The sequence below is a fragment of the Serinus canaria genome, chromosome 8 (genome assembly GCF_022539315.1).
Source record: "Serinus canaria isolate serCan28SL12 chromosome 8, serCan2020, whole genome shotgun sequence".
NCBI lineage: Eukaryota > Metazoa > Chordata > Aves > Passeriformes > Fringillidae > Serinus > Serinus canaria.
Genome location: NC_066322.1, coordinates 29,573,706 through 29,599,816, shown reverse-complemented (window position 1 = coordinate 29,599,816; position 26,111 = coordinate 29,573,706). Strand labels below are relative to the sequence as shown.

Genomic DNA, 26,111 nt, shown 5'->3' with positions numbered 1-26,111 from the left:
CATGTGTTTGCTTGAGTGTCTCTGGCTGGTTTGTACCTCTGGGGCCATGGCAACACTGGGGAGCAGGCAGGAATTCATGAAATTTCAATCAGCCCCTGCCTGCCTCAGCAGTGGCACCAGTGGCTGTCCCTGCTGGCTCTAAGCCCTTGGGTCTGGTGACAGGGTTTGTTCCACTTTGTCCTGACTTGCAGGTGGCTTCTGTGCTGTCCCAGAGAGGTTGTGCTGGCCCTGCTGTGCCCTTCCCCAGGGATGCTCTGAGCAGGTTGCTGGCACAAAGGCTGCCATGGGGCCGTGTCCTCACACTTCCAGAAAATTGGGCAGGTGGTTAAAAAGCTTGGAGGGGGCAGATGTTCTTTTTTTCCCTTAGGAAACCAGATCAAGGTGAGGGAGCAGCAAGAAACCCAGGAATTTGTGCAGCCCGGCCATGGGAACTAGGAAAGCTGCCCAGCTTGATAAAGCTGAAAAGCTACACTGAAACAAAGATGTTTCCCTTTTGAAATTGCAGATTCCCTTTTGAAATTGCAGATTCCCTTTCCCCTTCCTTGCAGAGTGGAAGAGTGAGAACAAAAGTCAGCCCAGAGACCAACTGTTCCCATCTTCCAGTCAAAATAATACATGGGAATAATATGGAGTTTCATAATGAAGGCTCATTTAAAAGCCATTTGGGGAAATACACCAATATTCACTGCATAGTTCCTGAAGGCAATTAAAAATTAATAAATCTTTTTTTTTGCGGGGGGTGGGTAATGAAAGAGGGTTGTGGGTGCTGCCTGAGGTTTAGTCAGGAGATTTCACTGCATTGGGTGAGATCAGTGAGATCACTTTGCTCACCTTGAACATCAAACCTGTCAGTCCCACTTGCTGGGGGGCTACATTTGTGCCCAAGTTAGCTGATTCCTTTAAGAGCTGCTCCTTTTGAGCATTGCTGGCTGTGCTGGGCACTGAGGGGTGCTGGTAGCCCCCCCATGAGCTATTCAGTGAGCAGCTTTCTTTCCTACTGTTATATTAAAACATTGCTCATCTCTTGACAAATCCCTGAGATGGAGGTGTGGGAGAAGGAGTCTGCATGGCTCCTGTCACGCCTGCTCGTGCCCCAGGAGCAGGGAAGGACCTGCCCTGCAGCCAAGGGCAGACCAGGCTCAGGCATATTCTTCCTCCCCAGCAGGGAAAGCACAGCTGCCTTGCCTGAGACCATGTGCCCTAGGACAAGCTGTCTCTCCAAAACTCCTTCTTGCAGAGCAAGAACAAGGGCAGTCTGTGCTGCTGCCACCCCCCTCCAGAGCCTGGGCACAAATCCCAGCTGCGTGCCCACAGGGAACACAGCAAATGTGGGGTGCCAGCAGAGACAGACAAGGGACGCTGCAGGTAGTACTGAAGGTCAGTTTATTTGCTTGATTCCCTCTTCCACAAAACCTGGAAACCATCACCTTCCAGCAAGAGACGAGAAAGCAATTAAGAGGTGAGAGATTTAGCTCTGCAGCTCCTCCCTACTCATGGACCACAGGTTAGATGGCTGCTCTGAAAGGCACACAGCAGCTTGGAGCCCCCAGAGCTCCCTGTCCCAGCAGGACACCCCTCCTCACCACGCCTCGAGGCTGGCACCAAATGGGAGGGACACCACAGCAGGAGCCCTGCAGTCCCCACTGGGCTGCTCGTGTGCTCCTGGCAGGACTGAGGCAGGGAAACAGCCAGGGGTTGGTTCTGGGGAATGGAGGGACAGGAGGGCTGGGTCAGGGCTGGTCCAAGGCAGGAGAACACCCAGGGGCTGGTTCTGAGGGATGGAAATGGAGGGACAGGAGGGCTGGTCCAAGGCAGGAGAACAGCCAGGGGCTGGTTCTGAGGGATGGGAATGGAGGGACAGGAGGGCTGGTTCAGGGCTGGTCCGAGGCAGAAGAACACCCAGGAGCTGGTTCTGAGGGATGGGGATGGAGGGACAGGAGGGCTGGTTCAGGGCTGGCTCAGGGCTGGTCCGAGGCAGCAGAACACCCAGGGACGGAGGGCTGGCTCAGGGCTGCCCTCAGGGCTGCAGCAGCAGTGTGACAGACGAGGCCATGGGTCGTGGGGTGTCAGAGGGGCAGGAGCTGGGCTCAGGAAGGCTCCAGCACACCAGCAGGACAGATAGACAGACAGACAGAGCCCTCACTCTGGCTGTGGGGTGTAGCGCAGGTACTTCTTGCCTGATGGCAGCTCCTTGGTGAAGACCCCTTTGGGGAAGAGCTTCTTGGCCTCCTCATCAGGTAAGGTAGGCACGACCATGACGCTGTCACCGGGCTGGGGAGCAGGTGGGGACAAATGGGGACAGTCAGGAGCTGGCAGGGCTGGGCACAGGTGGCAGTGCCTCCCTGTGAGTGCTCAGCCCTTGGGCCCCAGGCGTGCCCCGTGCCTGGAGACAGCAGTGAGGGCAGAGAGGGAGCTACACCAGGAGCCAGGGGAGACATCCAAAGGGAGAGCTGTGCCACCTGCCAGCCCTGCCAATGGCATCCCACAGCCATGGCACTCCCAGGGGAACAGGGGGTAAGGAGGGGGAGGTTGAGGCTTTCTGTGATGCTGGATGGAGCACAGCTTGCCCACGTCTGCTCATCCATCCCTATAGTTCAGCTTGCCCATGTCTTCTCATCCATCCCTATAGTTCAGGCACCCCTGGACAAGGTGGTGCTGGCTCCCCCTTGACTCCAAGCCCTGGGGAAAGATCTGCTTTCCTGGGAGGTGGGTGAGCTGGCCCAGCAGGGAACAGAAGCCTTCAGAGGCAAGGCTGCCTCCAGCTGCTGCTTCCCCCACCCTGTGGCTGCCCCTCCAAGGGAGGCTGGCTGCCATTTCCATGCCTGTTCCCAGTGCCTGGCTGTGAGCTTTGCCCTGCTCCTCACCTTCCAGTCCACGGGGGTAGCAACCTTCTTGTATGCTGTGAGCTGCAGGGAGTCCACCACTCTCAGGATCTCATCAAAGTTTCTCCCAGTGGTGGCTGGGTACAGGATAGAGAGCTTCAGCTTCTTATCCGGGCCAAAAACGAACACCTGAGCACAGGGAGACAGTGTCAGGGGCTGGGCTAATCTGTCTGGCTGCTCTGCTGCATCTGCTCAGCCCTGATGCTCCTTCCTTTCCCAGGAACTGCCTGACCACAGGTGTTGGGACAGGGGAGATGCCATGGAGGGGATCTAGAGAACAACTGAAGCCCAGGAAATGTGCCTTTGCTCTGGGAGCTCCTGTGTCCAATACCAGCTTGTTTTGCTACCTGTGCCCTTCTAGTGCAAGCACATGAGGGGAAAGGCAAAGTCCAGCAGATCCAGCACTGACAGAAATTAGTTTGGGACAGGCACGATCAGGATCGGTGGGTTGCCGTGACAGAACCCAATGTTCCAGCCCAAGGGAGCCATCCCAGCTCCTGAGGGTGGCCATGCCCATGCAGGTGAACTGCCCCACAGGCACAGGGCAGGCTGGCAGGTGCTGTGCTGCTGGGCAGCACTGGGGGCTGTGGGGACAGGCAGGACTCACCACACGAGCGGTCAGGGGCATCCCGTCCTTGTCCTGCTCGTCCGGGTCCAGCATGCCCAGCTTGACAGCCAGCTCCCGGTTCTTGTCAGCAATGATGGGGAAGGGCAGCTTCTCTGCAGGCTGCTCCCCGTTGTAGGCATTGATGTCCTGCAGGGACAAAGCCATGGGACGCTCCTGTGGCACCAGCACAGAGAGAAGCCAGGCAGAGCCAGGAGCTCCCCACTCGCCTGGCCCCAAGGCCTCGGGCTGGGACAGCACAGCCAGGGCTCGTGGCCTTCCATGGAGTTACCAGAAACCAGGTGACAAACCAGAAACCTTTGTGCCAGGCTGGGCTGTGCTTTGTTCTGGAGGTCAGGCTGTCTGTGCTCACAGCCCGTGTAGCCATGATATTTTCTGAAAAATCCCTTTGCCAGGATTTTTCTCCTGAGAAGCTGAGAGGCCTCAGGAACAAAATGTAAGCAATGATTATCTGCTGCTGTGGAATGCAATAGGTGCACCTTTGATTGGTCTCATATGGTTGTTTCTAATTAATGGCCAAACACAGTCAGCTGGATCAAACTGTCTGGTCAGTCACAAGATTTTATTATCATTCCTTTCCTTTCTATTCTCTGCTAGCCTTCTGATGAAATCCTTTCTTCTAGTCTTTTAGTATAGTTTTAATATAATATATATCATAAAATAATAAACCAGCCTTCTGAAACATGGAGTCAGATCCTCATCTCTTCCCTCTTCTTGGGACCCCTGTGAGCACCCCCACAGGGTGCTGCCCCCTTCGCCCAGGCTGCGGGCATGGAGCAACAGGGAACTCCTGCCCGTGCTAGGGACACAGAGAGCTTTAACTGAGAACTGTGGCCCTCTCCCAGCTCTCTCCTGCACTGCTGACAGGTGTTTTGGTGTCACAGCTGAACTGGACTGTGGTCCTAAGTTGTTTCTCTAGTGGCAGAGCAAACCAGCAGACAAAGAAAGGTCCAACACTCCACGGGTCTTGTGCGAGGCACCAGTTCCATCCAGTGAGTCACTCACAGCTTATTTAACTAAAGGCTCTCAAAAAACTCCAGTGGAAGCCTGAGTGCAGGTGCTGGGACACTGCTCACTCCTGAACCATGTCTGGCACAGAAGGAAAAACCATCCCCCTCCACAGCCCCGGAGGCTCTGCCTTGTGACCATGGTTCATGAGGTTGTACTAGTCCAGACTGGACCTGATTCACAAATATGCACAAAAAAGTGTATTTTGAGCATCTCCAAACTTGGTCTGGACTCAACTAGAGTTTTTAAGTTATGCCTGGAGTCTGCAGTGCCACCCTCACAGGTTACAGGGAGCCCCAGCAGTGCTGGGAGGAACCTGCTCAGGGCAGCACAGGCAGGGCAGCTCCAGCATCAAAGCAAGCAGAATTCAAGGCTCCTGCCCAGAACAGGGCAGTCTGTTCCTTTCACCCTTTTCATGCTACAAGGAGACAAGAGTGACTGCAGTGCTGCTGTGAGCCTCCCTCACACTGCTGTGCTGCATTATCAGCTCAGCTGATACCCTCAGTGTACGAACCTCTCTGCCTTCCCCAGGCTCTGAACGTGGGGGAGCCCAGGGAGGGCAGGGTTGGAAATTCAGCCCCTTGGCACTGCTCAACAGCAGCAAGAGCAGGCAGGCCCTGCACCCCTCCTCAGGCCCCATGGCTGCTGGTGCTGACAAAAGGGGCTGTAGCCCTGCCCCAGCTGCTCAGGATGCTGCAAGCAGGTCAAGTGGTGCACACGTGGCCAAAGGTTTCCTTCCCAGCTTTGTTCTTTGCCTGTTTTCTCCCCAGGCCTTTCTGTGTCACCACAGCCCTGTAGAAAGGGGCTACTGATCTCAGCTGGGCTGTGGCCAGGCCTGCCTTGGAAGGAAGCAGGGAATTGGTTCTGCTGTCCTGCAGACCTGCCTTGGCAGAGCAGAGCAGGAAAGAGAGCAGAGTTCAGCTGAGGAGAAATGCAGCTGAATGCTCCACAGAGTCACAGGAGGCTGCAGATGGACATCAGCAAATGAGAGCCACCCACCCCTCTCTTCAGAGCAGGGCTGGAGGATGAGGAGAGTTTCTGAGAAGTATTATCTGAATCCTGTGGACTGTAACTCGTTCCAAAATGCACGTAATTTCCTGGCCTGGGGAGAAAACAGCCTCACAAACCACACTCTCTGTTGCAATAAAACACCCATGACTCCCTTCCCTAATCACTGATTTTCTTTCCAGAGTCCAAGCTGAAACCAGAGGGATTGATTCACCACTGAGTCACCAAGGTGCAGGTATCCCTGGCCAGAGAGAGCACTGAAACCTCTGACAGGCACAGCATGTGCCAGCCAGGCCTGCTCAGGGAGATCAGGCATTCCCCCAGCCCTTGGAGAAGCAGCAACCTCCTGCCTGGGGAGGTGGGATCAATGCCTGGCTGAGCTAGAGTCCCCAGTCCTGGAGCAAGGCTCTGCTCTGTGCCTAGGGATGGCTGAGAACAGCTGTGACATCCCTGGCTGGAAAGCACGGCTGCACAAAGTGACACAGGGATTCTTGGCTGCCCTCTGGCCCCTCCTTTCCAGGCAGATCCATCTGCCCACTGAAACATGGCAGCAGAGCAAGCAGAAGTTTCTGTACTGTTTCATGCAGGAGCTCAGCCACCCCTCCTGCCCACTTGCTTCCTTGCAGGCTGTGCTCCAGGTAAAAGCAGCTTCACCCAGACAGGAAGCAGAGGTGTGTTTGGGAATGCTGTGTGCAGCATTCCCAAAATTTTGCTCGCTCCTGGTCTTAATCCAGTGAAACACAGGAACTGTGGATTTGTCCTCACCAGTTGGATCTTTGGCTCTGAAGGATTTTCACCTGTTTCTTTCTGACAGGTGCTGAGCTGACACTTCCAAACCTCTGGCTCCAAGGCTTCTCCCAGCCTCACAGAAAGCTCACCACAGCTTCAATCACTGCCTCTCCTGGTTCTTCTGGAAGGCTTTCCTGCTCTGCCTCCCCCCAGCCAGCATCAAGGTTGTTCTGCAACTTCTCCTGGTCTCACCTGAGCTTGTGCCATGTGAATAATTCCATAGGATCAGCAGAGTCAGCTCCTAGTTCATCTTTTTTTCAGATCACCTGAGCCTGCTGAGCCCCATATCCCTGCAGGCCCTGAAAGAGCTCAGCACTTCCCTCCCTTGACACAAATTCCTGCTTTCCTGCAAGAAAGAGCCTGCCCTTCACAGAGCTGACTTCATGGAAAAGCTGCTTGCAAACTCAAAGGCTTTGCAGAAGTCAGCAACACCCTAACACCTCAGCTTTGGCCAAGCAGCAGATGAGTCTCCCTCACAAAAGCACAACACAAACCTTCTGTTCTGGCTAATGACATGTTATTTGCTAATTTCTCTGCTGGTTTCAGCCAGTCTGAGCAGCGCAGAAATCTCATTTACTGGGATTTGTACACTGCTTTTCCCAGGCCCTTCTGAGGCTTGCTGGGGCAATGGCCATGCATCACTCAGGTTCAGAGGCTGATTTAAGCAATAAGGCAATTAGCTAATTTCTAAAGCCAGTCAGGCACAAAATAATGTCCAACTGAGTGTAGAAATTTCTCACCTTTTATTGCAAGCACCTCTTACCCCTAGAAAATATGTGAGAACACTCCCAATTCAAGAGCTAATAGAGTGGCAGGTAATTTCCCCCAGGATTTTAATACTCTGGCCATTTCTGTCTGAAATACTCATTTTAGACCCCTGCCACCTCTAGCCCTGGAAACATTCCCCCTGGTAGCACACCCAGGCTGCCTTTGAAGATTTTCTTAGTTCCTTGCAAGTTCTTTCACCGAGTTATTCCCCTCCCACCTCTTTTTAATACTCCCTTATGTTCATTTCACATTTAACATTTTCCTATTTGTGATTTTACAGTTAACATCTCTCCGTTTGTCCTGTTTTCTCCTCCCTGCTCGAGGATGAACTGCAATTTTCTCCTCACTTCTAATGTCTCTTTTCCTTTCCTATTTTATTACAGAACTTCCTGAGGGTCTGTGGGTAGGCTGCCTTCCTCTGAGATTCTGGCATCACCTCCACACATTTTAACCCTTTCAGCAGTGGTGGGACAGCAGTAATATTGTTTTCCTCTTGTATTGATGCCTCAGGTTTGAGCTTTTCTATTTTTCAGATTCTGTGCTGCTTTAGTATGTACTTCTGGGCTTCGTGTTAGGGGATGTTGAGCTCTCTGCATAGGGTAGGGAGAAAAAACAATTCCTGCTCTAGCTGGGCACCAAGGACCAATGATCCAAATCTCAGCCCAAGAGCACAAACAGCATGGGCTGAAGAGAGAAAAACAAGCAGGGTGGGCTGGAGCTGGAATTGGACAATTAACTTCAACATGCAAATGGAGCAGAACTTATAAAAGTGGGAGACCCCGTGACCAGTTGTCCATTTTGTGACCATTTTGGTCCCTCTTGGGTGCAGCCCTGGCTGGGCTCTTGTGCTGCCCAAGGTGGATCCATTGAGGCCTTTTAATAAATCCCTGCTTTATTCTTTACCTCTGTCCAGCCTCTGTTCTAGGTCAGCCCTCACAAAGCATCAGCATCAAAGGGCAAAGAGCACCCTGACTTTGTGGGGTGCTCCCCGAAGATGCAGAAGACTTTCCCCATTCCTGCCCTGAATTTCCGCACTGCCACGCTTTGGGATGTGACACTTGTACCTCCAAGGCTGCCTGGGCATCTCCTGCAGCCCCCAAGGCCCCCCCAGAGCCCGTACCTTGCACCAGGAGAGGTGGTCCTGCACGCTGTCAATGGAGAGCGCGATCATCTTCACGTTGCGCTTGCTGAACTCGGGGGCCAGCCTGGCCGCCCGGCCCAGCTCCGTGGTGCACACGGGGGTGAAGTCCCGCGGGTGGGAGAACAGGATGCCCCACCTGCAACGGCAGGGAAGCAGCTGCTGTGAAGGTCAGCTGTGGCTCTGGTTTGTGCTGCAGACAAAAGCTGTGCTGTAAGAGCCTGAATGAGGGATGCAGGACTCCAGAGGCTCTCCAAAATGCAGTTTATTCCATCCAAGACCTTACAGCAGTCCAGGGTGGTGGGTGACAGAGCTGTGCCTACAGCTGTCAGCTCCAGCTGCAGGCAGGCCTGGAGACCCTTTGGGTTTGGTTACAGTGCATTCTGTACTTTTCTTTGCTGAGCATCTTCATACAGTAGAACCAATCTATCCCTGAACTATTGTCCATAGCCCATCATAACTACTCTAATTACCATATTCATGTTACTGTTCTCCAATCACTTAAAGTTAGTATATAACTGAAAAACAACTTCTAGCTTAAACTGTATTCTTGCAGTGAAAAATTCTGAGAGCTTTTTTCTACTTGCAACATTTGCTGACTTGTTTGCCTGTGCCATCTTTCTGCTTGGTAAAAACATTTTCTTGTTTGAGGTGGGTTTATCCTTTGCTCTAAGCCATAAAAACCCCTTCTAACTAACACACCCTTTGCCTCCTTGGTTATCCAGTAAGGCTGGCTCAGCAATTCTTTTCTTCTATCTCAAAACTTGCTTCCTTCTCTATTCTTTCTTCATATTCTACATTCAAAAATCTTTCTGCTAAACATACATATCTGTGAGACTTTCTTGTCACACTTTCATCGTTCCCAACACTGTGCATTCTGCATGGCGTGCAGGAACAGCTCGACTCACTGATAAGCAATTCCTGCCCCAGCAACTCTTTGTTCCCTACCACCAGGAACTTCCATGAGATAAGCCCTGCTTTGAGAAACTCCCTGCACCTCACTCCCCACTCTGCCTCCAGGATCCTGCAGGAGATGCTGGGATAGCCCCTGGTTCTTCACATGGAGGTGAACATTGTGCCATGTGAGGAAGTTTGGGGGAGCCAGGTGTTCAGTGCAGCCCAGAGACCCCAAGTGTGAGGGGATGCCTGGCCAGGTTATTGCAGAGATGGTCACTGATTCATGAGCTGGCCACCACCCCTGCACCTCACCTCCACGAGGAGACACACACAAATGTGCATTATGCAAATCAAAAGAATGGGACAGGACCAAGCCTTAACCCAGCTGCTGCTGTGAGCTGCACTTATTTAAAAGGTAAGAATTAATCAATAGCAGGGGAGGCCAGAAGTTAACATCAACTGTGGCTCCTGTTACAATGCCACAGCCACCTCACTGTTGCCCACAGCTTGGCAGCAATGGATTTTGACTCTTCAGAGCAGCAAACACTAATCCTGCACCTGCCAGGTATGGGAGGCAGTGCACAGAGAAAGGCAGCAATGCAGCCCAGCAGGATGAGCTGGAGCAAAAAGGCTCTCAGGACTTCCCAGGGGCTAAAGCAAAGCCACCCCCAGCACTCCAAATTCCCTGCCAGAGACTCCTTCCACCATTTCTCAGCTCAAACCACATAGATCTTACTGCACCGATCTTCACTGGGCACCCAGCACCACAGCAGGGGGAAAGTCCTGCCTGAGAGATTTGGGAATGCAGCTGGAGAGATCAAGTGAGGGCTCCTGCAGCTCTGCCAGAGCCGTGTGACTGCCACGGGTCACCAGGAATTCATGGGGCAGACACCTGGCCACTGGTGCCAGCAGGCTCTTCAGACAATCCCTGCGCTCTTTGAGCAAACAGCAGCGGGCAGGAGGAGAGAGCTGCGTGCCCAGGCCGGAACAGCGGGTTCAGAAGGGCTGAAGCTCACAGGGTTCTCTTCCCTCTGTGCCCAAGCTCACAGTGCCGACAGCAGGGGCTCATTCAAGCCTGCCAAGCGCGGCCGGGAGCGGGGCCCGGAGGCGCCGTGCTCGTGTCGGGAATGGGGCAGCGGGCCCTGCGGGAGCGGTGCCCGGCGGGAGCGAGCCCTTGGTCACCTTGGCACTGCCGGGATACCGAGCTGTCCCCAGGGCTAAGCGCCGCTCTGGCAAGCCGGGCTTGGCCGTGCGGCGGGCGCTGCCTCTTCTCTGTCCTCGGGAGCTCGGCTCGCCCTCCGGGGACGATGGGGACGGGATTCTGCCCACCGGGAATCCCGCCGGGTCCGGCCCCCCGGTTCTACGAGAAAAACCCACATTTTGGAGCGAGCCCCCGGAACCGTGTGACACGGAACTCAGCGTGAGGAAGGAAGGAAGGAAGGAAGCCCACCCTGAGAGGCAGCTGGGGCTCTGTGGGAAATCTGGAAGGAAGGAAGGAAAGGAGGAAAGGAGGAAGGGAGGAAGGAGGGAGGAAGGAAGGAGGTGAGCGGTCCCGCTCGGTCCTGGCTCCCCGGGATCCCCGGCGGCGTGGACATCCCACCCCCTGCCTCCAATCTCTCCACATCCTCAAGCACTCACGAATCTCCCAGGAAGTCATGGAAGCGGATGCGACCCTGCGTGGTGTCCGCCTCGAAGTTGGGCGCCTCATCCCCCAGCAGCAGCCCCGGCATGGCTGCAGTTCCCGGCGCAATCCCCGGCGCGGCTCCCGGAGCCGCCGCCCGCTCTGCGCCTGCGCGCCGCCGCCTCCCTCTGCGCGGGCACGTGAGCGCGGGCACGTGACGGGCTGAGGCGACGCGGCCGCAATGGCGACTTACGTGAGCGAGCTGGAGGCGGCCAAGAAGAGCCTGAGCGAGGCGCTGGGCGAGAACGTGAAGCAGTGAGTGCCCTCGGGGAGCGGGGGGAGCGGGGCTGGACGCTGCGCGACCCTCCCGGCCCCTCGCGTTTTGCCGCGTCCGTGCAGAGCCTCGGCGCTGCCGCTGTGGTTGGGAGCAGCGCTTCTGCTCCCCTCCCTCAGCGGAGTGGCTCGGGGAAAGAGCCAAGGTCTGCTTGACACGGGGGTGTTGAGAGGTTGGACCCGATCGTCTCGGAGGTCTTTTCCAACCGTATTGATTCTGTGGTTCCCTGCTCTTCCCGAGGTACTGGGCCAACCTGAAGCTCTGGTTCAAGCAGAAGATCAGCAAGGAAGAGTTTGACCTGGAAGCGCGCAGGCTTCTCACGCAAGACAATGGTAAAGGAACACGCGGGGTTCGCTTCCCTGCGTTGCCCGGGAAGCTCCTCCAGGCTCCGCCGTGTTTCCCGAACGGGGGAAGTGCTTGTGAGGGAAGTAGCAGCGGCCAGGGCTCCGGCAGCGATGGTGTTAAAATGGTGGGAGCTGCCCTGGCCTGCATTGGGGAAGTCCTTGTGTAACCCGGCACCGACAAACAATTTGGCGTTGTGTAAATGTGCTAAAAATGTAAAACGTGCTGCTCGAGCAACCAAAAGGCCATTTTTTAATGTCACTGTGGAGATGCAGTCTGTTCTGCCCTTTCCCTTTGGCTGTAGCTGGAGCAGGGGAGGGAGCCCTGGGTTCACCGGGGTGCATTTGCAGCAGGCAGGTCCTTCCTGGCCCTTGGGACTGGCAGGTGGGGTGCTGAAGGGTGAGATTCCTCGGTCCTTGCTTCTCTGAGTGTCTGCAGACATGGGTGGGTGCTGCTGAGCTCATTGTGGGGGCTCCTGGCTTCCAAGTTGGTGATCCCTGTAGGGAAGGGCAGGGAGTTTTTTTGGTGCTTAGACTCCAAAGAGGATCCTGGAACTCTCCGAAGTTGTTTTCACTTTCTCCTGTGCACATTAACCCTATGTTGCAGAAAACCTCTGCAATGAAGTTCTGTTTTGTTAGAACCTGTTTGAGCTGACTTCATCTTTGTGGTTCTCATTTTGGTGTATTTTGTAGCAAAACCAAAAGCACTGCAGTGGGGTGCTTGCCTGGCAAGAAGGGACAGCTGCTCCTCTGGCTGAATACACCAGACTTGTCAAGCAGCTGTAATACACTGTGTGTGTAATACTGAGAAGTGACCTCATTGTTTCTGTGCTGTGTCTAGTATCCTCTGTGTTGTTGTCACAGTAATAGATGCTCAGCCAGTAGAAGAAAACTCTCTAAAAAACTTAAAATAAAAATCGACTGAGCAGGTGGGGAGAACACAACAGTGGGAAAGCTTAGGGAGCAGCTTTAGGATGGCTTTGAGGGGGTGCCTCTGGGCACTGATGGGCTACTAATGAGCTCTCTCTTTCTCTGCACAGTCCATTCTCATAATGACTTCCTCCTGGCTATTCTCACCCGGTGCCAGATCTTGGTTTCTGCCCCAGGTGAGTCCTGAGAAGCCTCATTAAGCACTTGGTGTAACACTGTAACTGCCACTTGTGTCATGGGGGGTGTGTGCACAGTACCCCAGTGGCCTCAGCCTTAATATTCATGGGGGTTTTTGCCACAGGTAAAAATGAGGCAAAATAATGTTTCAGCAGAGGTGCTTCTATGGTTTAGCTGTACGTGCTCGGTTAGAGGCTGATGCTGGATTGCTGCCTGTGATAATCTGGTTTGATCCCTGGGCTGGTGTCTGCTGGGAGCTGAAGGGTCAAGGCAGATGCAGCCTTCTCTTTGATGTGCTTTGCTTACCTCTTTCCCTTGCCTCTGAACTTTGTTCCTGGTCATTGTGGAGAGCTGAGCATTCCTGACTCAACTTCAAGTACATATCTGATAGAAAAGTGCTTACTTACAGGAGCCTTGGTTGAGCTATGACCTATTAACCCAGTCATCTGCAGATAGTTAACATTTTACCTTTGTGAGCATCTAGAGTTACATTTTACCTTTGTGAGTGTCTAGAATGGCTGTCCTCAGGTTGTAGGTGTGTTTTGTTTGGTCTCCAAAAGAGCTCCCCACCCAGAGATGTGGGAGCAAGGGCAACTGAGCTGCAGTTCAAGATATGGAACTGCTGTGTAGGAAGGGAGAGAAAATTGTTACAGCTCACGTGGGCCAAGACCTGAGAGATGAGTTTTTGGAGAGAATACCTGTTACTGAGGTGCCTGTTGTAGCTAGAGGAAATAATGCCTGCAAAATTCATGGATGCCCATGGGTATTTGTGTTGGAGCTGGTCCTTAGCTCTACTAGCTGTGCTAATTAAATGTTGATTGCCCCCACCTCCAAACTTGCTTTGTTTGCTCCTGATTGAACTGCAAAAACACCTTGAGTGTCCTATACTTGTTCCGTTTAGGGAGCTGGACTTGTGTAAATCAGAAGGTTCATGTCTAAATCTGCTGCTCCTTGCTTTTAACTTTAATTACAGCTGGATTATAAAGAGACTGCACAGGAACAGTGATTCCCCTGATGATCACCTGGAGCAGCTGAGTCTAAATGAGGAGGGGAGGGAGGCGGTGCCTGTTCTCTGAGCTCAGCAGTGAGCTGCTGTGAGTGTTGGGGTGCAGTCCACAGCTCAGAGGGCTTGCTTCTCAGAGGCAGTGGTCAGCCTAGAGCCTCTTGCCATGTGGCTGAGGTTGGGGTTTGTTATTCCTGTGTGCACACTCTGGGCTCAGCTGTTCTGAATGTCATTTGTGTCTGTATCCACTCTCTTTATGCCACTTAGTCGTGGTGTGCAGCTGTCTGCTCAGGTTTCCTCAGCAAACAAACTCTACAACTTCTGTGAAAGTTGTAAAGCTGGTATGTTTATTACAGTGCTGGACGCATGTGGGGATTGTTCTTTTTAAAATGACATGCATACTTCTGGTAACTTTAGATTTCTTTTTATTTTCCTTACTAACTTATATGCATGGAATTTCATACCAGGTTCATAAATATTTATTTCACTGATTTTGCGTTATAGTTGTAGCTAGGGTTTTTATTAGAAAGTACAGAAAGAACTTTTGGGTCATCCTGCTGTGTCTTTTGCAGCAGTTTTTTGTTTGTTTCAGAGTTTAAGGGGCTCTCCCTTATCTCTGTCTTTCGGCTGAAGCAGTTTCTTCAAGCATAGGTTTGGGGTTTTTTTTGCGAGTCAGACTAAACAGCTATGTTTGCAAGCTACAGACTTAACTTAAAGATATACATTTCACTTAAACCAAAATGGATTTCTACTCTCTCATTCTCCCAGGTGTCTCTTTCCAAGGCTGTTTAGGATTGTGTTAAAGGTGGGAGCCCCAGCACAGAGCAGGGTGCTGCTCCACAGGTGTTTTCCATATGCTCCTTATTTCCTGCCTGACCTGCTTTAATTTCAAGTCCCTGGAGGTCGTTTTCTCTTGTTCCATGGCAGCTGCTCTCTTCAGAGCCCTGGAAGGAGCCTGCTTGTAGTGGTTCAGCAGGTCAGTGGCTGCATGTGGTGGTGAGCCAGCTGGCCACCAGTGCTGGTCACCTCCAGGGCTTTCAGGCAAGGTTTGGCTGGCTCTGTGTCCACAGACTGCATAAGCCAGCCTGAAAAAAGTCAGTTTAATCTTGGGTGTGTGGTCTTAAAGATGTGGTTTGGTGCTCTGGAGCTAGCAGTGCTTTCTGCTAGTCCCTTCTAGCAGCTCAGCTGTGCTGTCCACAGATCAGTGCAGTCTCCCAGTGATCTGGGAGCTGCTTTGTGCTGAGGTTCCTCTTTCTGGCCCACTGACTGGGAGATTTCTTACAGGCAAGATCTCCCTGTCATCTGTGTGTGCTGTAGGGTTGTACATACAAGCCCAGGAAAATGCAGTATCAGTAGAATACTAGCTTTTAACATCTAAATTTCTCTTTCTTCCCCTAGATGCCAGTCTGACACCTGCTAGTTTTTTTGTTGTGGTTTGGTTTTCTCTCTCTCTCTTTTTTTTTCCCCCTCCATGTAAGAATGGAAAGCTAACAGGCTTTTGTCTCTACCACTGTCTTTTGGGTAGAAGGTGTTTACTTGATGATTCATGGAAATAAGTAACTTTAAAGAAGTGTTTTTGAGGCACTTGCCACGCCATCATGAGGGTTACTGATGTACTTTCCACCTTCTTGTGAGAGTCGGGGGAAGTAACCATGTGGTCAAGTTATACTTGATGCTGTACTGTGTTGGAATAAGAACCCTTGGGGAAGGTATTTTTCAGGAGTGATTATAGTATATGTTGAACATGCAAACAAACCCATCTGGTCCCAGCTTTGCTGCCTCTAGTACTAAGTGGTTCCACCTGGGATTTAGGGAGCACTTGGTGAATGTCACCCTTTTTGAGGATGCTTTGCATTTCCCCCTCTCATCTGCTCAGGTTGTCGGTCACCCAAACAACTTGAAATCCCAGTTGCACAGCCTCTCTGGCTTGGGGCATTTAGGGCTGGGTGGTGCAGAGGCAGGGAGGTGTGTTGTCTGTTCTGATGTGAAGGGTGGCCATTTAGGGTCAGCTCTCCTGGCTGTGTCCTCTCCCAAGTCCTTGTGCACTGCCAGGCTCCTAGCTGGTAGGATGGGGTGAGGAGCAAAAAATCCCTTGGTGCTGTGCTCTGCAGGAATGAAAACATCCCTGTGTCACCAACATGGTTCTTGGCACACATCCAAAGCATAGTCCTGTGGCAACTACCATGAAAGAAATTAACCCTCTTTCTCCCCAGACCAGCACACTGGGATTTTTACTTCCCCAAAAAATTCCATCAAGAGGGACTCTGGTTTAAATCCTTTCTTAACCTTGCATGGACTTGCTTACTAAGCTGACCTTGTTTGTTGGACGGTTGCAAGCACTCGGGGTAGCAAGGTCTCTTGAGTTAATGTGTATCTTGTTTGAACTGTTCCTTCCCTTCTTAGCTAAATGTTAGCAATAAAACTGAGAGAATTGCAAACACTTGAGTTAGTGATGTAATGATTTAATTTATTTAATTGTGGTCTGAAGCCAATTAAGAGATGGTTCAGTGAATTAGAACTCCTGTGGAATAACAGGAGTATTTTATTTACTCAGGTTTGTCCAGGCTTTGCTTAGAGGGCTCTCGGCTGTGATATTGGCTCAGGTTGCTTGTGTTTGCTTCTCTCCAGAGTGCTAAGAAGGGAGGAAAAGTAAGAAAATGGGAGTGTGAGTTTTTGGCAGAGGAGAGTCGGCAGTGTATCAGTCGGATATCAACGGAATAGCTGACAAAACCCTTATTCTCACAAGAAGATTAAAACAAACAACCCCCTCCAAACTGAAGATCAGGAAAACAGGTGTGGGAAATGTGTGTTTTCTCTCTGTCTGCTTCCTTCTGTGGTGACTTTCTCTGCATCTTTGTCCTTTCCTCATGTAGCATGTCAGGCAAACCTGACCGGCTCTGTCTGGACTGGCTGGTGTCATCATGATGGTGCCATGCAAAGATGTGGCAGCTCCTAGAAAAAGATTTCTATCTCTTGCTGATCTTTGAAGGCAGAGCAGCAGCTGTGGCTTGTCAAGGTCTGATTCCTTTGCTATCAAGATTAAATAAAAGCTGCATTCATCTCTGAAGTTTCATGTCTGAGCCACCCCAGCCTTGTCATTTGTGGCCAGGAAGGCAAGTACTGGTTTCTTAGAATGCTAGAGGGAAATTCTGCTTTCTTCATCTAGTGCAAGTCAGGCTTGGTGATATGAAAACCTGGAAAAGGAACCAAAATTGTGCTATGGGCTCATTAGAGTGGGGAATAGGAGATTGTATCTCACCTTTTCCTTGCTTTAAGCTGAGTTTGGCTAAGTTCTTGTTAAATGTGCACGTTGCAATTCAATTAAGTTGCGTCTTTCAGATCTACTGTCAAAGCCTATAAATATAGTTGCCATTTAATTTAAAACCTACTGTATTATTTTTCTTAAAAAAGGTATTTTAAAAATTCAGACTTAACTGTAACCTGTTATCTCTGTAGAACATTGTCAGAGAAAAGAGTGTTTGCAATTTCCATCTCCATTCATTGCACTTTCTTTGGTCACAAATGAGGCTGTGAAGGAGCTGTGTGAGACCTGATGTGGTTCTCCACAGTGGTTTCCTATGCTCCATAATTAGGGCCTCTCCTGTAATGTATTGATGAGCAGTGACACCAGCCTTACAGTTTTTGGGGAGGTTTTATTTATTATCTTTTAATTTCTTAAATTGACCAGTGGATTTTGACAACAGGGTTTGTAGGCTATGGGTTTCCATCTCTCTAATAGGATGTAACTAAACTTCTTGGTCAACTTTTTTTAATATAGGGAAAGTGTCCCATCTGTGTGTGTGTAGGTTGTTTCTAATCCCTTCTTAGCAGCTGACCATTCAAAAACTTCACCTGAATCCTTCAGCTGAGCCTGATCTTGTTAGATTTTTGGGTTTTTTTCCTATAGCAGAGGACATGGTGCTTGTGCTCCATCTGAGTGTGGGAAGCTCCCCATAGCCAAGGACTTCTAGCCAGCCTCATTCCTTACAAGGGCTGTGGTATAATTGTGTTTGAGTTCCTGACTACAGCAAATTAACCATACAGATTCTCAATTACAACAGATTAAGCATAGTTAATCTGTGGACATATGTCTGGGACAGCCAGAGATAAACCCAGAGATTGGTGTGAAGCTGGTGAGAACTGTGAGAGCAGGAGAGAACCACAGCTGGGTGTTGGTCAGTGCTCAGTGGGGCTAGCCAGGCTGTGGGTGGTGAGATGTGGAAAGGCTGCTGTCACTTCTTGTCTCTAGAGGAAATGGCAAATTCTGGCTGAGGTGAGGCCAGGGAATGTCCAAGACATCGCTGTGCTGTCAGAGCTGCCAGGCAGCAGAGCTCCAGCCTCTGCTTTGGGGGCAGCTGAAGTGCCTTCAGAGTCGAGCTGTCCAAGCTCCCTGAGGGCAGGCTGTGCTCCAAAGGAAGAGGATGCTTACTTGCAGGGCCAGGCTGGGGGAGGAGGGTGCTGGAGGCACACAGCACAGGCTGCTCTGTAGCCACGAGAGGGCTGTCCAGTGTCTGAGTTGCACTTCTTCCCTGCCAGCAAGCACACACACTTCCAATGCAGTGCTGTCCTAAGTCAATATTCCTGAAGGAATTAATTGCTCACAGATGCTGTAAGCCTGTCAGCAGGAAATTTGCTAGGCTGTCCTTGCCAAGAGCTGTGTGATTATCAGGATGTGGTTTGGCCTGCTGTAGGGGTAGCTGTCAGACAGCATTCAGTGGACTTTTGAGCTGATAATACACTAAATATATTTACTTATTGGTATTAAACAGGAACCTCTTTTTCAGCTGTTTGCTCACTGGTCACATTAGTGACATCTGCTCCTGGGCTTAGTGGCCTTTGCAGTTCTTCCCCCCTCTCCTTCTCTTCAGTGTAACAAAACAATCAGCTTGATGTAGTGATGTTTAATAATTATCCATGACAAGTCTTGCTGAAGCAGAAGAACTGGGGAGTCAGGCTGCTCAATTCAGATGGTTTAACATCTGACCTGATCCAGGAGTGGGTGAGAGGAGAACCCACCTCCAGGTAAGAGCTCCAGGTGAGCTCTTACTTTCCTGATGGAACAAACAGCTTGTTCCTTCCTCTTGGATTTTCTTACAGGCTGTGCTTATCTCTCTCCTTCCACTATGGGTTTTGTGTGGTGTGTGGACAGAAACTGCTGCATAAGTCATGGGTGTTGTGAGTGAGTCAAAGTAGCGAGGGGCTGACAAAGGAAGGGAGGGGCTACCAAAGGTGTTCTTCCCTCTTTGCTATGGCTGTTGATTTTGGGTTGAGGCTTAACAGGTGGCCAGATGTTAAGGGTTTCATCCTGGCCCTAAACAGCAACACCGAGTGGGTGTTTTGTGTTTTTTGGTTTATTTTTTGTTGCCTGTTTGTTGGTTAGTTTGTTTTGGTTTCTTTTTCCTTTCAATTTGTAGAAGGTGCTGGATCTCTGCCATGGCCAGGTGGCTCTGCAACTAAACCTGGAAAACCCAAAGGGAAGAAAAAGATTTCTTCAGTTCGCCAAAAGTTCGATGTAAGTGTCTGTGGTTTTCTTTACACCTGCCAAATTCTTAAAACAAGTGATTTACTGTTTATTCAGGCAGTCAGATAGAATTCTCTGACTAACTCTCAAAGTGTTAGAAGCGAGATCCTGCGTGTAAGGTTTTCAGAAGGTCAAGTTGCTTCAGAGCTGAGAATGCCTTTTAAAGGTGCTATTTTCTGGTAGGTGGCACAGGAACGTGCAAGATCCGGTTCACTTTGCAGCAGAGGCTCTGTACATCCACCCAGCACTGTCACACCCCTGCTCTGCACTTGTTTCTGTGCTGCCAGACCAGTGTGCAGGGGCCTGATGTGACAGAGATTTGGGATGAGGCACGCTCTTCAACAGACAGGGCTTGATAAGGTGCATACTGCCCTTCTAGGGACCATGATAAGGCACTCAGTGTGTGCTTCAGAGACTAGTGTTCCAAAGGAATGCAAGTCCAGCTGAAGGCTCCTTGTATTTAGGAATTGTCAAATTAATTTGCAGTGCTCACAGCTGCAACCTGTATTGTGATGTTCTCAATTCAGACTGTGTTACCTTGCCTGTATTAAAACTTCACTGTAACTCTACAGTTCAGTTGCAAGTAGATGAGAGTTGGAGAAGCAAGTTGTGATGTAGTGGAAGTCTTAGAATTTGATTTACTCCCTACCCCTAGGACACACCAGATTTCTAGTGTGTGTTTGTACACATGTTCAAGAATGCTTGGCAGTAAGCACTATCTGAAGTGCACGTTACGATTAATGGGCTTTTCTGGTACTGGTGGAATTCCTGAGTAGTGTGAACTTGGAAGTGCCTTGGTATTTCATAATGTTTCCCTCACTGGTCAGAATAACAGTTGTGAATGACCACAAGTCCATTCCAGTTGGCTTTTGCTCTCCCAAACCACATTCCTCTTGAGAGTTGCTTACATTTTGAAGGTCTTTTTTTCCAGGCATGTGAGTTTCCTGTAATGAAAGCATAAATCTTTAGAATTATGGGGAGGGAAACCTGCTTTCACATCACCAGTGGGTGGATTGGTTTTTCACTCTGAGTTAAATGCCACACTGTCCTTTGACTAAAGCAGCCCCCCTTTCTCCCCTGAAACTAAGATGTGAGAAATCCACTTTGCTGCATAGTCATTGTTCATATTTAAAGTGTGTTTGTCCTGGTGCCCCATAAGAGCCTTGCAGCAATCTCCATTCTACAGCCACTGGAAAGTAGAGGGAATGTGTTGAGTCTGTTTCCTTGTGGGTTAGGGCTGAGCCAAACGCATGGCTGGGCTCAAGGATCAACAATTTCCATTTGCTTTGTTCCCCCCTTTATCTGGGGACTGAGGAGCCATCACAGGCACTCAGAGCTTGAGAGACAGTGCAGCCAAGGATTTGTGCTGGAATACTTACGGCCTGGGAAATGCCACCTCCTAGTATGAATTCCTCTTCTGTGATGAGTATTTTTGCTAAATTACTGAGTCAGTTCTGAAAAATAGTCATGTTCCATCTCAGTGGCTATTCTGTAACACAGCTCTGCTTAGAGCAGTGAAAGTACACAGGGAGACTGGAGTACGAAATTAGTGCTGGAATTGGGCCAAGTTCACAGCATTAGAAAAATGTAAGAATCAATCACACAAATTTAGGATCATGAGTTTTAATCTGGAGGCTAGCTGTACAGATAGTAAGTAAAAATACACCCTTCTGTACAAGGAATTACTAAATACATGAGAACTCTTCAACAAAGAAGGTTTCTGAGAGATGTGAAAGTCCAGTCACTGGCCTGGGTGGTGTGAAAGGAGAGAAAAAGGGCAGTCACTGACTGCATTTGAGATTCCCAGGAGAATCAAACAAATCTAGCAGGTGGGGAGGTACAGAGCAGACCAGAGCAGGTGAGTCTTCATGTGGTGTGTAGAATTTCTTGCTGCAGTGTGTTGTGGATACCCAAGGTTCAGGTGGTTTGGGGTGCTACTGGACAAGTCCAGTGAAAGGATACCAACACTGACTTACCAATTTCTTCAGTCACAAGCCATTGGGGAGGATTTTTTGGGGATTTTTTTATAGGTGCATATTCTCTGACTGGAGGAGGGATGTCCCCATGATGAACCAAAGGGTCTCAATGAGTGTTATCTTATGCTTTAATGTTGTGTTCCTGACAGCACCGGTTCCAGCCTCAGAACCCACTGTCAGGAGCCCAGCAGTTTGTGGCAAAGGATCCTCAGGAGGATGATGATTTGAAGCTGTGCTCTCACACCATGATGCTCCCAACACGTGGCCAGCTGGAAGGAAGGATGATTGTCACTGCCTATGAGCATGGGCTGGACAATGTCACCGAGGAGGCAGTGACAGCTGTTGTTTATGCTGTGGAGGTGAGGCTGGGCTGGGGGGCTGCAGTGGTCTCATGACACCAGCAGCAAAAGGCTCTGTGTGCAGTCTGGGGCATTGTCCCCCTGCATGGGGTGGAAACCTGCTGCTCTGATTGTTCTCCAATTGCCCTTTTGCCCCCAGAGTAAAGTGAGAATGGAGAAACTCATGCCCTGGATGTAAAGTCTTGCACTTCTGCCTGCAAGCATTAGTTTTCATGTACTTGCACAGTACCCTAGGCATGCTGAAGTAGCTGTTGTGGAAAATGCTATTCCTGTCACTTAAAAGCAGGGACAGAATGGGAACACCAGTTTGACTAGTTCTATAAAAAGCAATCTGTTACAGGCTCAGTGTCTGGCCTGGCCATGAAGGGACATGATCAGGTGATACCTGATCCAGGTGAAGTCTTAGTTTGGTCTGGCCACTGGTTGTGCATCATTGTACAGATCCCAGGAATGACACAGCCACTGCTTGGAGCGTGAATGATTCGTGCAGAAAACCATTCACACACTGATGCGTGAATGGTTTTCTGCACTCAGCATGTGGAGGCCAACATGAGTTCCCCTCTGGAGTGAGGCCAAATTAAGAAGTTGTCTGTTTTTTTCAGACAGTTCCTTCTCCAGCACTATTCAGGCAAATGAAGACGATGAGTGAGGGGCTTTTCACTGTCATTTCAGGGTGTGTATTTCAGTTCAAGTGTAACATCCAGTGTCAGTTATGAAATCTTAACCTTAATCAGAGGTTGGGAATTTCCTAGCACTGAAGACACCCCCTTGACATTTGAAGCAGGACATCACGTATAAAGTATAGTTCACAGCTGATGCTTATGTCACTCACAAAGTGCCATGTTCTCTGTATCCAGGGCTGGATAATGAAAACCTCCTGTAGCTTGTCCAGATTTGGTTCCCTTCCATCTTTAGGTCCCTGTGGACCTAAAGAAGCAGCACTGCTTCTATCTTGCCATTTGTTGAGGCCGTTCTGTCTGTGAGTGAATGTATCAACACATGTCACAGGATTGGTTTTCCTTGCAGAACCACCTTAAGGATATTCTGACCTCTGTGATATCCAGGAGGAAAGCCTATCGTCTGAGGGATGGGCATTTCAAGTATGCCTTTGGAAGCAATGTCAACCCTCAGCCATATCTGAAGAACAGTGTTGTTGCTTATAACAACTTAATTGAGTGGTAAGGAGCTGGCAGCACACTGATGTACATGGATTTTGCGAGTCTTGGAATTACTCCGTGGCTCAGTTGTATCTTGTATGTGTGTTGATAGTGTCTTGCTTTTACCAGCTAGGAAGGCATTGGTATGGAGGATTGTACAGCGAAACAGGGAGTGAGAATATGGAGATTTCCCAGCACTAGACTGAAGGGACAGTGTTACCTCTCTCTCCCTTACCTCTGCTTGTCCAGCAGTTCATTACTGCTTTTTGGAAACAGCAATGCTCTGCCTTTGTGGAGGCACGGCTGCTGTGCCATAGGATTAAAATGTCAGTGAGGACCCGCAGGACACTGCTATCCTGTCATTTCCTGCATGCAAATGTGTTTATGGTTCTGTGGCACATCTTTCCAGTTAGCAGGGCTTTGAGGTCCTTCGGTTTGGAGTCTGTGTCAAAGAGTTTGTGCGGTGCATCTGGCAGCGTTTGTGTATGAGAAGGAAGTTTTGTTTGTCTGTGGCAGCTTCTAGCAGTTGACAGGAGGTCGTGGGTGTTTGAAGATTTGATTGTAGCACTACAAACAACTCTGCCTAATGGCCAGTGTTCCAGCTTAATGTTGTGTGTGCCTTAATTTTTTGCTGGATAGAAACTATTGGCTGCAAGTAACAAAAAGTTGCACAACCGAGACTGTTTAAGCAGGGCTGGAACATGTTGAGGATCAGTCCACACTCCTTGTTAAACTGGAATTTAAAATAAATTTTTATTAGAGCTGAAATAATTTTATGTACCACATCAGGTGGTGCAGAACAGCAAGGCTCCTGCTGTCTGACAGCCACAGCTGGTGCTGGTTTGTGACTGGGATGTTTTCTGCCTGCTCTGCCCCCAGCCCCCCAAGCAGCACCACGCCCTCGGCAGGTCAGAGCCTGGCCCCCCCGCCCGCTCCTGATGATGCTGAGCAGCAGGCAGCCCTGCTCCTGGCCTGCTCTGGGGACACCCTGCCAGCATCCCTGCCTCCAGTCAACATGTACGACCTCTTTGAGGCACTGCAGGTAAGCTGATCATGTCACACCTTCGTGTCACAGGCAGCGCTGTCCTGGGTGCCAGCTGCCAGTCTTAGGTGTGGTTTACGTGCATGGAGGGGGATTTGTTTTTTCTTCCCATAGTCTCTTTCCTTCTTTGGCTTTAATTTGTTCCCACTGTTAACTGCTGGTTTAATGCCTGTTCTGATCCCCTTGGTTACGGAGTTGATGAGGAAATCCCTGTCTCACAGCTGTGCAAGATGGGTGATTCTGCAGTGATTCTGTCCAACTCAGTTCTGATATATGTTGACAGTGCTGCAGCAAAATATCTAACCTGGCATGTCCCTTCTTACTCCTCATGTTCCACCTGGGTATTTAGAGGAATGCTTAGTCCTTGCATGCAGGGCACTGCAGTGGGTTAGCTGTGATCACCCCAGCCCTGGGGAGGCATTTAAGGTCAGCTGGGTGAATTTTCATTGGCAGTGTAAGGCTGTGGTTCCCTCCCTCTCTGGCAGTTGTGGGGGCATTGCCTACATTGAGTGTTTAAAATTAGTTGTTAGAAATTCCCCCTTGATGATTTGTGTTGTCGTGAACAGGCCTTGGGATTTTGTCTGACAGCTGTGGATACAGACCACAGAGCTGTAATCAAGCGTTCATCTCATGTTTTGTCAGAATTGTTATTTCTATGGTTTTGATGATCAATTATTGATTGCCACCCCAAGAGCAAAATTACTATTTCCTTAGCAAGTGGTGTAAGAGGTGGTGGTGCTGTGCTGGCAGGGAGCAGCTCTCCCTGTGAGCTCTCCCTTTGTTCCCACCCTGCAGAGCTGGCCCCTGTGGTAGAGGGAGGTTATTCCCTGATAACACAGGTAAATGTGTATGGAAGTGTGCAGCTTGTTTCCCACCATGCCTTTTCAGGTGCACAAAGAAGTGATCCCTGCACACACAGTCTATGCTCTGAACATTGAGAGGATTGTCATGAAACTCTGGCACCCCAACCACGAGGAGCTGCAGCAGGACAAGATCCACCGGCAGCGCCTGGCCATGAAGGAAGGCCTCCTGCTCTGCTAGAGCTGGGCAGCCCTGCCAGCCCTCAGGTGGCTCCAGCCTGCTCCTGGGACTTGGCATTCAGGTGCTCCTTACAAACCTGTGTCAGCATCTCCAGGATGATGTGATTTATGAGTCAGCTTTTCCTATGGAAATGGGACTGAGTTGTGGGACACTTCTCTGCTTCCCCAGAGTCATGTGCTGTGGAGGACTTGCAGCAATGCCACTGAATTGGGAAAGAGAAACAAGAGACATTTGCAAGGACTGTTTTTAGGAAAAATAAATGTGAGAGTGGAAAGAGTTGGTTTTAAATAAGGTGTGCTCTTGTCTTCTTTTGTGAGCATGGAGAATCTGTCTCCTTGCCCTCACCTCTCAGGTAGTTTCCCTCCTGAGCTCAGACTCCAGAAGCCTTGTCCAGCTTCTGTTGGTGGGATCCTTTTCATTAACTGGTCATGGGGTGGGCTCTTGTGCAGATGAGCAATTCTGTTAGCTGATGTTCCTCTTCTGCCAGGGGAACTTCTGATTAGAAACTGTGACAAAACAAAACTATGACAAAAGGGAATTGTCTTGGTGTTAAAGACTCCTTGGATTTGCAGCATGAACAAATCTCTCCTCTCACTTCCTTGTAAAAATATGCAGCCTTGTATTACTCCATTATGAAATTAGGGAGCCACACCTCTCCACACGGGAGATGTGCAGATCACTGTGTAAAAGGAGAAATTCCATCTTGTGGGTTTCAGGTGCTCTGCTGTATTCCTGAGTCAGCTCTAGGAACTTGCCTATCATAACAAGAGAATTCCATTAAAGTGTCTTAATTACGACATGGCCTGGGTTTGACCTCAAACATGAAGGTACCTGCTGAAGTGACTCACTTACTCTGCCTCCAGATTAATGGAATTGAAACAGCTTCTTCTGGGGGAATATGAAGGAGGAAGTTCATGGTTCCACTTCGTTCTGGTTTTCCTACTTGGAAGGTATTTGGATGGGAGACTTGTCATATTTCTTGTGAAGTTTTCCTCTCTGCTGTACCCTCAGGACTGAGGAGGGTGTTGATCCCCGATGTTTCTTCCAGTTACTGTTTTTATAACTTCCTTTCCTGACCCCTGTGACTGTTCATGTTGCACCAGCATTGTAACAAGGGGCTGTGCAGCTGTCCCTGTGTTCCTGGCTTTCCTGCATCCCCTTTGGGATGAGCTGTGGAGTCAGGCATAGCAAGAGGCAGTGTCTGGATAGGTATTGGTGACTCTCTTCATGAGAAGATCACTTTAGGATTATGAAGAAACTGGGAAAGGCAAGGACACAGAACTGCAGCAGGGCCTGGCAGGATGGGAGCAGTTGTAGGTAGGTCTGACAGTGTGTGGTTCAGAGGAGAGTGGGAGAGAAATGATGGGCAATTCCTTTTGGTCCTTTTCTTTCTGCTGCTTTGTTTTTCTGTATTTAAGCTGGTCAGAGTGAGTCTGAACTTAAAAGCTGACCTCAGTGGCTTTTACATGAGAGTTTTTAAAAGCAGTATTTAAC

General features: G+C 50.0%; 2 protein-coding genes across 3 annotated transcripts; one reads left to right on the top strand and one right to left on the bottom strand.

Moving 5' to 3' along the window:
- Positions 1–1,366: 1,366 nt before the first annotated feature.
- PRDX6 (peroxiredoxin 6) lies at positions 1,367–10,909 on the bottom strand. Its single transcript, XM_018925166.3, has 5 exons — positions 10,754–10,909; positions 8,201–8,357; positions 3,490–3,636; positions 2,865–3,011; positions 1,367–2,271 (listed from the first exon to the last, which is right to left on the bottom strand). The coding sequence occupies exons 1-5, from the start codon at positions 10,843–10,845 to the stop codon at positions 2,140–2,142; spliced, it is 675 nt and encodes a 224-aa protein (XP_018780711.1). The 5' UTR covers positions 10,846–10,909; the 3' UTR covers positions 1,367–2,139.
- Positions 10,910–10,918: 9 nt separating this feature from the next.
- On the top strand, positions 10,919–24,908 carry TADA1 (transcriptional adaptor 1). 2 transcript variants are annotated; one of them, XM_009099983.4, is made up of 8 exons: positions 10,919–11,051; positions 11,311–11,402; positions 12,452–12,517; positions 18,936–19,033; positions 21,168–21,377; positions 22,404–22,555; positions 23,414–23,576; positions 24,465–24,908. In XM_009099983.4, exons 1-8 carry the CDS (start codon positions 10,978–10,980, stop codon positions 24,615–24,617), a joined length of 1,008 nt encoding a protein of 335 aa, XP_009098231.1. In that variant the 5' UTR covers positions 10,919–10,977; the 3' UTR covers positions 24,618–24,908. The 2 variants fall into 2 exon arrangements, with proteins under 2 accessions (XP_009098231.1, XP_018780706.1); XM_018925161.3 differs by lacking the exon at positions 12,452–12,517.
- Positions 24,909–26,111: the final 1,203 nt, after the last annotated feature.